Source organism: Hypanus sabinus, chromosome 3 (assembly GCF_030144855.1).
Source record: "Hypanus sabinus isolate sHypSab1 chromosome 3, sHypSab1.hap1, whole genome shotgun sequence".
Classification (NCBI taxonomy): Eukaryota; Metazoa; Chordata; class Chondrichthyes; order Myliobatiformes; family Dasyatidae; genus Hypanus; species Hypanus sabinus.
In genome coordinates this window covers 16698175-16711418 of record NC_082708.1, presented here as the reverse complement: position 1 = coordinate 16711418, position 13244 = coordinate 16698175, and the positions used below count along the sequence as shown (strand labels likewise).

Here is a 13244-nt window from a genome sequence, read left to right as displayed (position 1 = left end):
GGGATAACCACAGGGGCACTCTCTAGCCTCTAACTCTTGCCCGTCCCTCTCCTGACTGTTACCCACTTATCTGTCTCCCGATGCCCCAGTGTGACTACCTGCGTGTAGCTCCTCTCTATCACCTCCACACTCTCCTTGACCAGACGAGAGTCTTCAAGCTGCATCTCCAGTTCCCTAACACAGTCCCTAAGGAGCTGTAGCTCGACACACTGGGCACAGATGTGGCCGTCCGGGAGGCTGGGAGTCTCCCGAACTTCCCACATCTGACACCCAGCACAGAAAACCGGCCTCACACACATACTTCCTGTCTGTATTCTACACAGGCAACCTACCTACCTGAACCTGTTATCGCCAAAGCTGAATTGAGTCAAAGCCTTCCTACTCTGTCTCCCTCTGTTCTGTCGCCCGCCCCTCTGGCACCTGCTCTATAAAGCTGTCTCCTTTTCTTGCTCTTCTACCTGGCTGACATCCGCATGCTTGCGCAGTCATGCCCCGATCAAACTGCTGAAGAAATAACCGTCTCCTTTTAAACTCTTCTCGCTGTTCTACCTGGATGACATCCACGCGCTTGCACAGTTGTGCCCCGATCAAACCACTGAAGAAATAACCTGATGAAGCGTCTCTACCTGAAACGTTGATTATTTACTCTTTTCCATAGATGATGCCTGACCTGCTAAGCTCCTCAGTTTTTAGTATGTGTTGCTTGGAAAAGATAAAGCATCAGTAGTGGGGGGTGTGGAGGGGTGGGTTAGCAGATTGAGTTGTTGATCTGTATTACTACGTGGGTAAAAGCAACTGTTTTTGAGTCTGGTGGTCCTAGCATGGATACTATGTAGCCTCCTCCCTAATGGGAGTGGAACAAACAGTCCGTGAACAGGGTGGATGCGATCCTTCATGATGCCACTGGCCCTTTCATTGCAAGTCCCCACTAATTTGACATTATATTCATATATTATTATAGAAGGCAATTACCGATTATCACGTGCATTCCCAGTGTTGAAAGATGCTTTGCGGTTTCATACCCAATTCCTTTAGCACCTCCAGTCACAATGGCAACTTTCCCATCTTGAGATGGCAGAACTGCAAGAGGAAATAAGATTTACGTCATATTATATCCCTATTTATGTAGAGTAATCACAAAAAAATAGCTGTAGACTGGCCATATAAATGGACTACAATGCACAAAATAATATTCAAGTCCAATCAAACCATTTTGAGAAGCTGAACTCAATTTAAAAGAAAAAAAGAACACAATTATAAAGTTATGTTAAATGTGAAAATGTATACATACAAATAGAAATTGATTTAAATTATAAGGTTGAGATTTTTCTTGTCAATGAGCTAAAAGTTGTTCAGTCATAAAATGCACTTAAACTGGTGCTTTGATGCAAAACAATTATGCCCCTAGGCTTGTTTACATATGTATAAAGTGGTTAGTTGTGTGGATCTGATATAAGTACTGGCACAATGGGAGCCCATGGTGAAATAAATTAGCATCTTGCCTTTCACACAAAAATGCATCTCTCCCCATATGTTAACCCTTTCATTCCTGGGATCATTCTCCGGAACCTCCTGTAGACCCTCGCCAACACAAGAGTCGAGCTGGGTGGGGGGAGGGCGGCAGGCACTCCCAATTTGTCATGTCAACATTTTCAGCACAGCGATTATGTGTTTAGCTCCAGTCTTGAGTGTGTATTCTCGGCTGGCACTCAGGCCATGAAAGAGTGTAACAGAGGTGGAGCCTTTTGGATTAAGGACCTGGAGAACAAGAGGGAGGAAACAGCAGGTGAAAAGAGTGCCGGGGGAGGGGGAGGAAAAGGGTGAAGGGGCTTCGGATATGAGGGAAAGCAAAGGTGAGAGGATGGGGTGAGATATCGAAGATGCTGTCTGGTTGAAGACCACCAAAATGGATTACTGTATGAGGCATTGTTCCTTCAATCATGGTCTAGCCTCAACTTGACAGTAGAGATGGTCGTAGACAGATAAATCAGTGTGGGAATGAGAAATAGAATTACAATGGCTGGCCACACAGACCTCCTGGCTGATACAGGGAACAGAGCGAAGGTAGTCAATGAAGTGATCCCCAATCTGCATTGGGTCTCACTGATGTAGAGAGGCCGCGGAGGGAGCACTGGATGCAGTAAATTACATTGATGAATTCACACGAGAGGTACTGTTTCAGTTCCATGCTTTCCATTGGAAGACGGCAGGGGAAATAATCCTTACTTTCCGTCGAAGCATCAAACACCAACAGAAATGTGAAATTTGGGATGTACTGAACATTAGAACAAAGAACATAGAGCATAGTGGTCTACAGCACTTTACCGACCATATAACCTACTCCAGAAACTGCCTAGAATTTCCCTACCGCATAGCCCTCTATTTTTCTAAGCTCCATGTACCTATCTAAGAGCCTCTTAGAAGACCCCCACACACCCACCACTCTCTATGTGAACAACTTACTCCTCGGTATCTATTTCCAAGCACCTTAAAACTATGCCCCCTCATGTTAGCCATTTCAGCCCCAGGAAAAAGCACCTGACTATCCACACTATCAATGTCCCTCATCATCTTATACACCTCTCATGCTCTGTCGCTCCAGGAAAAAAGGCCAAATTCTCATAAGTTACACCCTCCAATCCAGGCAACATCCTTGCAAATCTCTTCTGCACTCTCATTATGGTATCCACATCCTTCCTGTAGTGAGGTGACCAGAACTGAACACAGTACTCCAGGGAGGGTCTGACCAAGCTCTTATATAGCTGTAAAATTACCTCATGGCTCTTGAACTTTATCCCATGATTGATGAAGGACAACACATCATACCCCTTCTTAACAACACTGTCAACCTGCGCAGCAGCTTTGAGTGTCCTATGGACACGGACCCAAAGATCTCTCAGATCCTCCACACTGCTAAGAGTCTTACCATTAATATTATATTTTCATTTCAGTGAAGAACAAAATAGCATCCATTATGGCATGAAGCCCTCTTCACAAGCACAAGATCTCAGTATTCGTTTTCTCTCCGTTTCTACAGGAAAGGACCAGCATTTCTGAGTACCCACAGAAACCAAAGGAAATCCAGAGCAAGATACTGTGTTTTAACCCATCAAGTTGAGCTGGCCAAAGCAAATTCTATACACAAGAGATTCTGCAGATATTGGAAATCTTGAGTAACACACACACAAAATGCTGGAACAACTCAGCCAGTCAGGCAGCATCTATGGAGAGGAAGAAACATTTGCCATTTTGGGCCAGGACCCTTCATCAGGACTGGAAAAGAAAGGGCCAGAAGCCAGAATAGTAAGGATGAGAGAGGGAGAGGAGTATTCTTTCCCTTTCTTCCATGGTCCATTGTCCTCTTCTCCTTCAGCCCTTCACCTTTTCCATCTATCACCTCCCACCACTCACTTCTTCCCCCTCACCTGATCTCACTATCACCTGATAACTTGTATTCCCTTCCCCCTCCCCCCATTTTCTAATTCTGATCTCTTCCCCCTTCCTTTGCAGTCAACAGTTTATTCATTCCCGTAGATGCTGCCTGACCTGCTGAGTCCCTCCAACAATTTGTGTCTGTTGTCCTGGATTTCAGAAAATCTTTCAAAGGTGCTGCTTCTGAAAATCGTTTTGTGCCAGGCATCAGCACCATAAGAAGCTTGACCATCAGAGTTAATCCACACACAGCTTTGGTAAAATGTGGGTTCTGCAGTTGCCGTGCTGTTGTGAAGCAGCATGCCTGCCATTCCTTCCATGGACAAATCAGCGATGAGTAAGAATGCAGATCAGGTTCAAATCAAAAACACTAAGCTAAACCCTTGACAACATACACTCACAGGCCACTTTATTAGACCTCCTGTACCTACTAAAGTGGCCACTGAGTGTACGTCTGCTGGTGCCCATCCACCTCAAGATAGATGTTCTTCTGCATAACACCCTAGTAACGCATGGTTATTTGATTTACTGTCACCTTCTGATCAGCTTGAACCAGTCTGGCCATTTCCCTTTGATCTCCCTCATTAAGGAGGCGTTTTGGCTCACAGGACTGTCGTTCACTGAGCGCTTTTTGCTCATCACACCATTCTCCGAAGAGACTGTTCTGTATGAAATTCCAAGGCAACCAGCAGTTTGTAAGATACTCAAACTACCCCATCTGGCATCAACAATCATTCTACGGTCAAAGTCAGTTAGATCAAACTTTTTCCCCGTTCTGAAGTTTGGTCTGAACAAGAACTGAACCCCTTGACCATGACTGCATGCTTTTATGCTTTGAGTTGCTGCCACGTGATTGGCTGATGAGATATTTGCAATAATGATCAGGTGTGCAGGTGTACCTAATAAAATGACCACTGAGTGTAAATACTAATGTCACAGTTTAACCTAATTTATTTGTGTCTCAAAGTACTGGGGCTGAACGATGACAAATCAACCAAGTTACAACAAAGTAATCAAAGCCATAACGAGCCTTAATCGATTCCATTTTTCTAAATAATCCATTCTCTATGCTTTGTCAGTTCACTTGAACCATCATTACAGCTTCAACTTCTATTTTTATAATAGGTAGCATTCATCAGACAGATTAGACAGGAAAGGGTTTGAAATTTATGCAAAGGGACAAGTTCTCATCTTTCAGAGCAGAATCAAAACATATTTTTTCACTTCAAATGGTGTTTAATAATTAAATTAGACCCTACAGTGAAATAGCATTGACAGCTAGCAGCAAGTCTGTGTCCTTTAAGCAGTATCCAGACACCATGGCTAATGCAAACTTGTGTACCCTTATAATTTGAACACAAACACAACTTCTAAAATCACAAGCATATCTGCCAGTTTATTTGCATATTTTAAAATATTACCTTAAACTAAGGCCCTGTCTCTTCTCTAAGATCAAAAGATACTGTTATGTAAAAAGCTGAGGTAATTCTTCTCGAAGTCCTATCTAATTTTGATACTTTGATTAATGGATTATCTGGTCATTACCATCATGCTGTTTGTGAGCCTTACTGAATACTAATTCCACACCAGGCTGTGATGCAGCCTGGTACAGAAGTACCAATGCCAATGAATGGAAAATCCTACAAAAAGTAGTGTATACAGCCCAGTCCATCACAGGTAAAGCCCTCCCTACCATTGAGCATTTCTACACAAAACAATGCACAGGAAAGCATAATCAGGGACCCTCCCAATCCAAAATATGCTCTCTTCTCATTGCCATCATCAGGAAGAAGGTACAGGAGCCTCAGGACTCGCTTCACTCAACTTCACTTACCCCATCATTGAAATGTTCCAACAACCTATGGACTTACTTTCAAGGACTCTTCATCTCATGTTCTTGATATTTATTGCCTATTTATTTATTATTATTATTTATTTTTGTATTTACACAGTTTGCATCTTTTGCACTCTGGTTGAACGTTCCAGCTGGTGTGTTCTTTCGTTGATTCTATTATGGATTTATTGAGTATGCCTGCAAGAAAATGAATCTCAGTGTAGTATGGTGACGTATATGTACTTTGATAATAAATTGACTTTAAACTTTGACTGTCTGCCCTTTAAAACAAAGAAGTTGTCCACTTTTTCAAAACAATTCATTCCCTTTGGAGCACATCAGCACCTTCTGAAAGGAATATGAAAAATGCTAAACAGATATAAGCTTTCATTCTTTCCCTTAGTCTCATCTCATTTTGTTTGGAGACTCTATCAAATTTCCGTACTTGTGCAAAGGAGAGCATTCCAACTGGCTGCATCAACACCATGTATGGACACTCTAATGTTCAGGATCGAAAGAGGCTGCAGAGGGATGCAGTTTCATCCATCTCCATCACACACACTAAACTCCCCACGATCAGGGACACTGCCAAAAGATAGTACTTCAAGAAGGCGGCATCCATCAGTAAAAACCTTCACTTTGTCTTCCAGTAAGACAATAGTGCGCTTGGATGCAGCAGCTTCTAGAGTCAACCAAAGATGTTATCAACATTTTTTATGATTGCAAAACACTGTTGGACATTAAGAACTTAAAGCACTGCTGGTCTACCTCAACACAGAGATGCTTATTTGCAGAGAAACTGAAGGAGCTGGACTTGGTGTGGGCTGTGATACTACCAGTGGTGTGAATTGAACCCTGATCTGTGATTGCTGTAAAAGTAATTCACTAACCACTGTGCTACCATGCTGCCTCAGACCCCAGACTCTGAATGAATTCTCTCCTTCTACACTACACTCTTGAGAGAATATATTCTAAAAATTACTCCTAATCATTACAACCATCCATTCCGGATAACATCCTGGAGAACCTCATCTGCACTCTCTCTATTCCTGTCACATCCTCCCTGTACAGTGGTGACCAAAACCAAACACAACAATTCAAGCTCCATGAAATCCATATTTTGTAAACCTTTAACATAACAATCCCACATCCCTGCCACTGCCTCTAAGAGGTTTGTTCATCCTTCTCATGACTGTGTGAGTTTCCTCCGGGTGCTCTGGTTTCCTCCCACATTCCAAAGACATACCAGTTGGTAGGTCAACTGGTCATTGTGAATTGTCTGTGATTAAGCTAGGATTAAATTGGGGAATTGCTGGAGGGGAGTGGCAGATCGTACGGCTGGAAGGAACTACTTCGCGCTGAATGTCTATAAATAAATAATGTTTTTTATCTCCTCATATCTAAGAGTTTAACTCAACAAAGGACACTAAATTCTTAAGAATTAAAATTTTTAATCAAGTGCTTTTAGGGGGAAGACAGGTGATTACTATTTCATGCAAGAATAGCCCACCCATAATTGGACAGTGTACTTTTAGTTTCAAGGTCACAGACCTGGGTTTTTGAATCCCACAACCATCTGAAATAGTTACACAAGAGAAATTGCAGATGCTGTAAATCGTAAGAACCACACAAAATGCTGGGGGAACTCAGCGGGGCAGTCAACATCTACAGAGTGAAATAAGCGGTCAAAATTTCAGGCCAGGACCTTTCATCAGGACTGGAAAGGAAGGGAGCAGAATAGGAAGGATAGGGGAAGGAGTGGAGTAGTCCTACCCTTTTTCCCATGGTCCACTATCCTCCCCTTCTAGATTCCTACTTCTTCAGCCCTTCACCACTTCCACCTATCCACCCTGAGCTTCACACATCATTCCCCTTCTCCCACCCACCCAGCAGCTGCCAGCTTGTAGTCCTTTTAAACCTTTCCCCTGATTTATGCCCTCTAACTTTCAATTCCGTTTCCCTGGAAGAAAAGATGGTGTGCATTCACCCTGTCCATGCCCATTATGATTTTCTACACCTCTCAAAGATCACCCCTCAGTATCTTATGCTCTTAAGAATTAACTCCTCGCCTGTCCAACACCTCCCTAAGAACTGAAGAGCTTGTTATAATAACCAATGCTGAGTTAACATACGTAATACACTGTAAGGTTTCACTGCTAATGTATTGGCCTCTCTGTAATGTTCCACTGCTAAGGTAATGGTTTCTCTGTAGCAGCAATGTTTGGGTTATGACTAGAGATAATGGGGGGCTTTGGAATGTGCACTATCCAATGAGAGGTATGTTGTTCTTCCTTGTGTGTCTGGGAGCAGGGATTTTGCAGTCTTTTGTCAGTGAGAGATGGACAGAGAAGATGTGAATAGAATGAGTTGGTAGATCGGTGGACAGAGTGGACTCGAAGTGAGGATCCGACGGTCAACAACCCTCAGAGAAGGTTGACAGGGAACGAAAGGATGAATCCGTGAGCTCCAACGTGCACATTAGACTGTTTCATTAAAATGTTCTCTTTGTTTTATTTTCTTTACTAACCCTACGGTCAGATTAAGATTTACAAAGTTCCATCATTTAATTGCATATGGTGTACTGTCTGATATTTTTCAGAGCGGATTTGTAACTGGGCAACACATCACGCAGCATCCACACAAAAAAGATTTCTCAGTTTGGCTGCGCCAGAGGCTGTCTCACCTAGATAAACGCATGCTGACCAAACCTGAGGGTTACAATTGTGGGGGCTCGTCTGGGATTGATTCTGTTGGATGATGTGTGACTACCCTGAGTATTGAACCAATGGTTTGCGTGTTTACGTCTGTGCTGGTGTGGATGCTGATGGGCTGGAGCACTGGTGTGCCTCCATGGGGTTACCTGTAACTAATAAGTGCGTATTGAGTGGGTTGGATATTCGTATATTGGATTGTTAATTCAATTTTTGAGTACACTTAAAGCTGTTGCAAAGTCCTGGTTGTAGGATGGAGATTTGATAAAATGGCGGGCTCAGACCTTGCCTTAATTCAGACTAGTGCTGATGTAACGGTGGTGGGACTGCCAGCGTCTATCGATGCCAATGGTGAGGCAGGGCCATGACCTGTCCATACTGTCAGGGAGTGTAACAGAGCCGGTCGAGTCACAAGTTGAGCTTCCCATAGCTGGGGGCATAGACTTCAAACACAGGTTTTTATCATTTCTGAGGAGTGAGGAGAGGGGTGCTCAGATTTGGAATGTCTAATTAGTCCCTGTCCCCCAGTGAAAAGTGAGAATTCTGAGGTAGTATCCGACCTTATGTCTCTGGCAAATAAATGGAAAAATGCCCAGGTTCAAATTCTCTGCCGTGGTAGGCTCCGACTATTCTCTGGAATAACGCCCAACCCTAAAGGGGGGGGAGGAGTATGAGTCTTGGGCGGAGCAGACCTCTCAGTTGTTAGATGAGTGGCAGTGATCCGATGACGTAAAACGACAGAAGTTGGTTGAGAGTTTGAGTGGGCGGGCTGCTGAGGTGGTGAGAGCTGTGAAAACACGCTTAGGTAACATTGCCGATTATGTGGGCGCATTGGAGAACGCCTTTGGTCCAACTGGAAGCCCACTGGAGCTCACACTGGGGTTTCAGAACATGTGTCAGGAAAGGGGGGAGAAGCTTACTGCTAACATTTTTCGGCTAGAGAGGCAGCTAAATTGCTTGTGGTGCAGTGGGGCCATTCATACCGCTGAGGTGGATCAGTTAAGAATGAACCAGATAGCCGAAGGCGCCCAGTCCCAGGACCTGATTGCTTGGGGTCTCCGACAGTCTCATAAGATGCGCCCCCCTCTCTCTGGTCAGAGAGGTACAGGAGGAGGAGGACACGACACGGCTCCATCAACAGGGTACAGTCCTCGGTAGTACCCCCTTGTGGTGAAGTGACCACAGATAGCCTACCACGGTGAGAGGTATGTCGGCTGTTATCGGCTGTATGGGGGTTTTATCCCCCCCCCCATTTAACGGTGCTGATGGGGGGGATGAATCCCCTAAGAGGACAATCAATGCAGTGGGCTGCTGGCAGCCGGTGTCACATGAGGAGAGTGAGCAGGGAGAGTCGATGGGAAAACGTAGAGGACATCCAGTGGGGGAATGGCCTGGTTTCTCTGGGAGAACACGTTCCCAGCAATGTACCAAGGAACTCCCGAAAGCAAAAGCCCCAATTCCTAGAGGCTTAGTGGGACCATGCTCCAGTGTGTCGCTACGGATAGAGGGTATTTAAACATACTCGACACCAGGTCACAGGTCACGTTGTTGTACCATTCGTTTTACAACCGGTATCTAAATCATTTGCCATTGACACCATTCTTGGCACTGGAGATTTAGGGTCTCAGTACCTGTGATTATCCATATGATGGTTATTTGTCAGCAAAGCTGAAATTTTCAGAGGCCAGTGTGGCAGTGTCTTAAGTCCTTGATACATTATTGCTGGTTTGCCTGTTGAGAAGGGCAGCATTTCAATTCCGGTGGGGACCAACACCCCTATTGTGAGGAGGCTCATGGGGGCCTGCAAGAAGAAGGCTGGCGAGAGCTTTCTGGGAACACTGTACGTTTACCCAGTGTTTCGAGCTGCTTTTGAGGAAGTGCATGGCTGCATTGGGCCGGATAACGAATCCTGATGAGGGACTGTGTGGTTCACCGAGTCGAAGCCAATGGTGGTACGGCCCGGGGAAGTAGCAAGTGTGATGGGGACCCCCAAATTTCCCAGAATGCCTGAGGGCGAGGCCCTCTTAGTAGATGCTCTGAGGGGGGAGTTGGAATCTCCTGTTGGGTTATTGGTGAGGCCTGAACTACAGAAGCCCTCGGTTGTACAGGCGAGCAGGATGGCAGCGATTGTCAGGAACACTATGAAGAAGGAGACCACCTTCAAGAGGGGGATGCCCCTCGCACATCTGTTCCTGGAGACGGTAATGTCTAGTGTCCCTGTGAGACAAGCTAGGGAGAAACTATTGGAAGGTAACACGTACAACACGCTGGAGGAACTCAGCCGGTCGGGCAGCATCCGCGGAAACGAGCAGTCAACGTTTCAGGCCAAGACCCTTTGTCAAGACTGAAGAGGAAGGGGTCAGGGTCCCTATAAAGAAGGTGAGGGAGGGGAGGCAGGGAGGAGATAGGCAGGAAATGTGAAGAAGGAATGTAAGGGGAAAGCATTATGTGTAGTAGAAGGAGGCAAAATCATGAGAGAGGTGATAGGCAGCTGGAGGAGGAGTCAGAGTGAAACGGGGATGGGGGAAGGGAATTACCAGAAATTGGAGGATTCAATGTTCACGCCATTGAATATTACTTCTTCACATTTCCTGCCTATCCCCTCCTTGCTTCCTCTCCCCCACCTTCACTCAGAGAAGCCCCTTCTTACCCCATCCCTGATTTATTTAATTCCCCCCTCCCATTTTATTCTCTCTCTGCCCATCACTCCTTGCCTGCTCTCCATCTTCCTCTGGTGCTTCCCCCCACTTTCTTTCTCCCTAGGCCTCCCGTCCCATGATACTTTCCAGCTCTGCATCCCTTTTGCCAAGCACCTTTCCAGCTCTTAGCTTCACCCCACCCCCTCCTGCCTTCTCCTATCATTTCGGATCCCCCCCCCCCCACTTTCAAATCTCTTACTATCTTTTCTTTCAGTTAGTCCTGACGAAGGGTCTCAGCCCAAAATGTCAACAGTGCTTCTTCTTATAGATGCTGCCTGGCCAGCTGTGTTCCACCAGCATTTTGTATGTGTTGCTTGAATTTCCAGCATCTGCAGATTTCCTCGTGTTAGCGTAAGCAAACAGCAGCTGGAGCAGGCCACACTCTCAGCCTCAGTTCACTAATTATATCTGTGTAAAAGAACTTGCCTCACATATCCCATTTAAGCTTTCTCCCTCTCAAACTAAAGCTATGCCACATATTTGATATTGCCACTCTGGGGGTAAAAAAGACTAACTGCCCCCATCTATGCTGTCATTATTTTATAAGACTCTATCAGGTCTCCCCTTCAGCCTCTGATGCCCCAAAGGAAACAATCCAAGTTGGTCCAACCTCTCCTTATTGCATCAAGTGAATATAAATCAACTAAGTTAACTGAATTCTGTCTCTTAGTGCAGGAGATTCAGTGCGACAGTCATTATGATCACAGCAAACAGAGAGATGCAAGGAGCAATTGAATCTCAGTGAATAGTCACATTGCAAATTGTTTGTGACTTGCCTTCATAATCTAACATGGCCCGAGTCTCTTGATTTAATTACTGATTTGACTTAATTACTGATTTGACCGCGAGCCATTGATAATCACATATATAGTGTTCAATTCTGGAACATGGTACGGTATCATATCTGGCCTTCTGCTGGGTGCTAACCCAATGACTGTGCTCTTGTGGCTCATACTCCGGAGGATCTTCAGACTGTCATTGCTGTGGCGGTGAGAGCGTACAGCAGGATGGGGCTGACCGTCAATACCACCAAGACAGAAGTGGTTTGTCAATGGAGTACCAGTGTCCCACCCACCCTACCTCCCTTCACTGTTGGTGATGAAAAGCTGTCAGTAGTTCCACCTTTTGAATATCTGGGGAGCATTCTCTCTGAGGATAGTGGCATTGACAACAACATCCAGAGCCGCATTAAACAGGCATCAGCTGCCTTTGAGAGACTTCGGCGTAGAGTCTTTCAGAACAGGAGCCTTCGTCCCTCCACAAAGGTCGCTGTATACCAAGCGGTCTGCGTCACCACCCTCTTTTATAGCTGAGAAGCTTGGGTAATCTACAGCCATCACATCAAATCCTTGGAGCGCTTCCACATAAGCTGCCTTCAGTGCATCCTGGGAATTACTTGGCGTGAGGGGGTGCCTCACACTTGTTGAGGCCATGATCACCCAGCGTCAGCTGCAGTGGCTGGGACACATGATAAGGATGCCCCCATGTCAGCTACCCCACAGAGTGTAATACGACCAGCTACATCATGGTCAACGCTCTGTTGGAGGGCTGAAGAAGCGCTATAAGGATCAGATGAAGAATGCTTTAAGGAAGTGCAAGATCAGACCTGAGGACCTGGAGGATGTTGCTGCTGACCGTAACACTTGGCGACAGGTATGTAGGGATGGGGTTTGTATTCTGGAGATGAAAAGAACAACGAGGAGACAGCAGAAGAGAGCCAGGAGAAATGCAGCCATGGTTGCCAACACTACCACCACTACCACATATACATGTCCCACCTGCAATAGAGCTTGTAGGTCCAGGATAGGACTGTATAGTCATCAAAGATCTCACCGTTAAAGGAGTGGACGTTGTCATCAGATTCCAATGGACAACCGAAGAAGAACACAATGATAAATAGAACACAGGGAAGCACAGGCCCTTCAGTCCACAATGTTGTGCTGAACTTTCAGCCTGCTCTAAGGTCACTTCCCTCCCACATAGACTTGCTATCATCCATTTGCCTGTCTTTTCATCATCTTCATCATTATGTGCCATGTCATATTACATAGGCAATCATGGTCTTTGACCTTGATTGTTCCTGGCTTTCTGCAAAAGTGGTTTGCCATTCCCTTTATCCAGGCAGTGTCTATACATGATGCGTGCCCCCCCCCCCCAGGTGTTAACACTACTCTTAAGAGATTCCTGATGATGAGTCTCGGCCCAAAATATCTACTTTTCATAGATGCTGCCTGACCTGCTGAGATCCTCCAGCATTTTGCATGAGTTGCTTGGATTTCCAGCATCTGCGGATTTTCTTGTGTCATTGTTTGCAGGCGACCTCGATTCAAAATTGACCAAAATAGCAACAAAAGAGTGACCGAACAGAAACCAGAAATCCATCATAATGTGAACTCCAGAGTCTAATCCACACACCATTGATGAAACCTTGCCCAAGACACAGAGCTCCGGCACCATCCCCCCAATAGCACCGAGAGAGACAGAGAGACCGTCACACACAGTGAGCGAGAGGCTGGTAGATGGCGTTGAACACCCACTCGCCTTCTGCACTCGCTTCAATGATTTCAG

General features: G+C 45.4%; 1 protein-coding gene across 2 annotated transcripts in view; it reads right to left on the bottom strand.

Moving 5' to 3' along the window:
* The window catches only part of dhrsx (dehydrogenase/reductase (SDR family) X-linked), a 327562-nt gene that overhangs the window by 227428 nt on the left and 86890 nt on the right, over positions 1-13244 (bottom strand). For both annotated transcript variants that reach the window (XM_059963779.1, XM_059963780.1), the window contains exon 2: positions 973-1080. In XM_059963779.1, coding sequence (XP_059819762.1) covers positions 973-1080 — 108 coding nt within the window. The remainder of the gene's footprint in view (positions 1-972; positions 1081-13244) is intronic.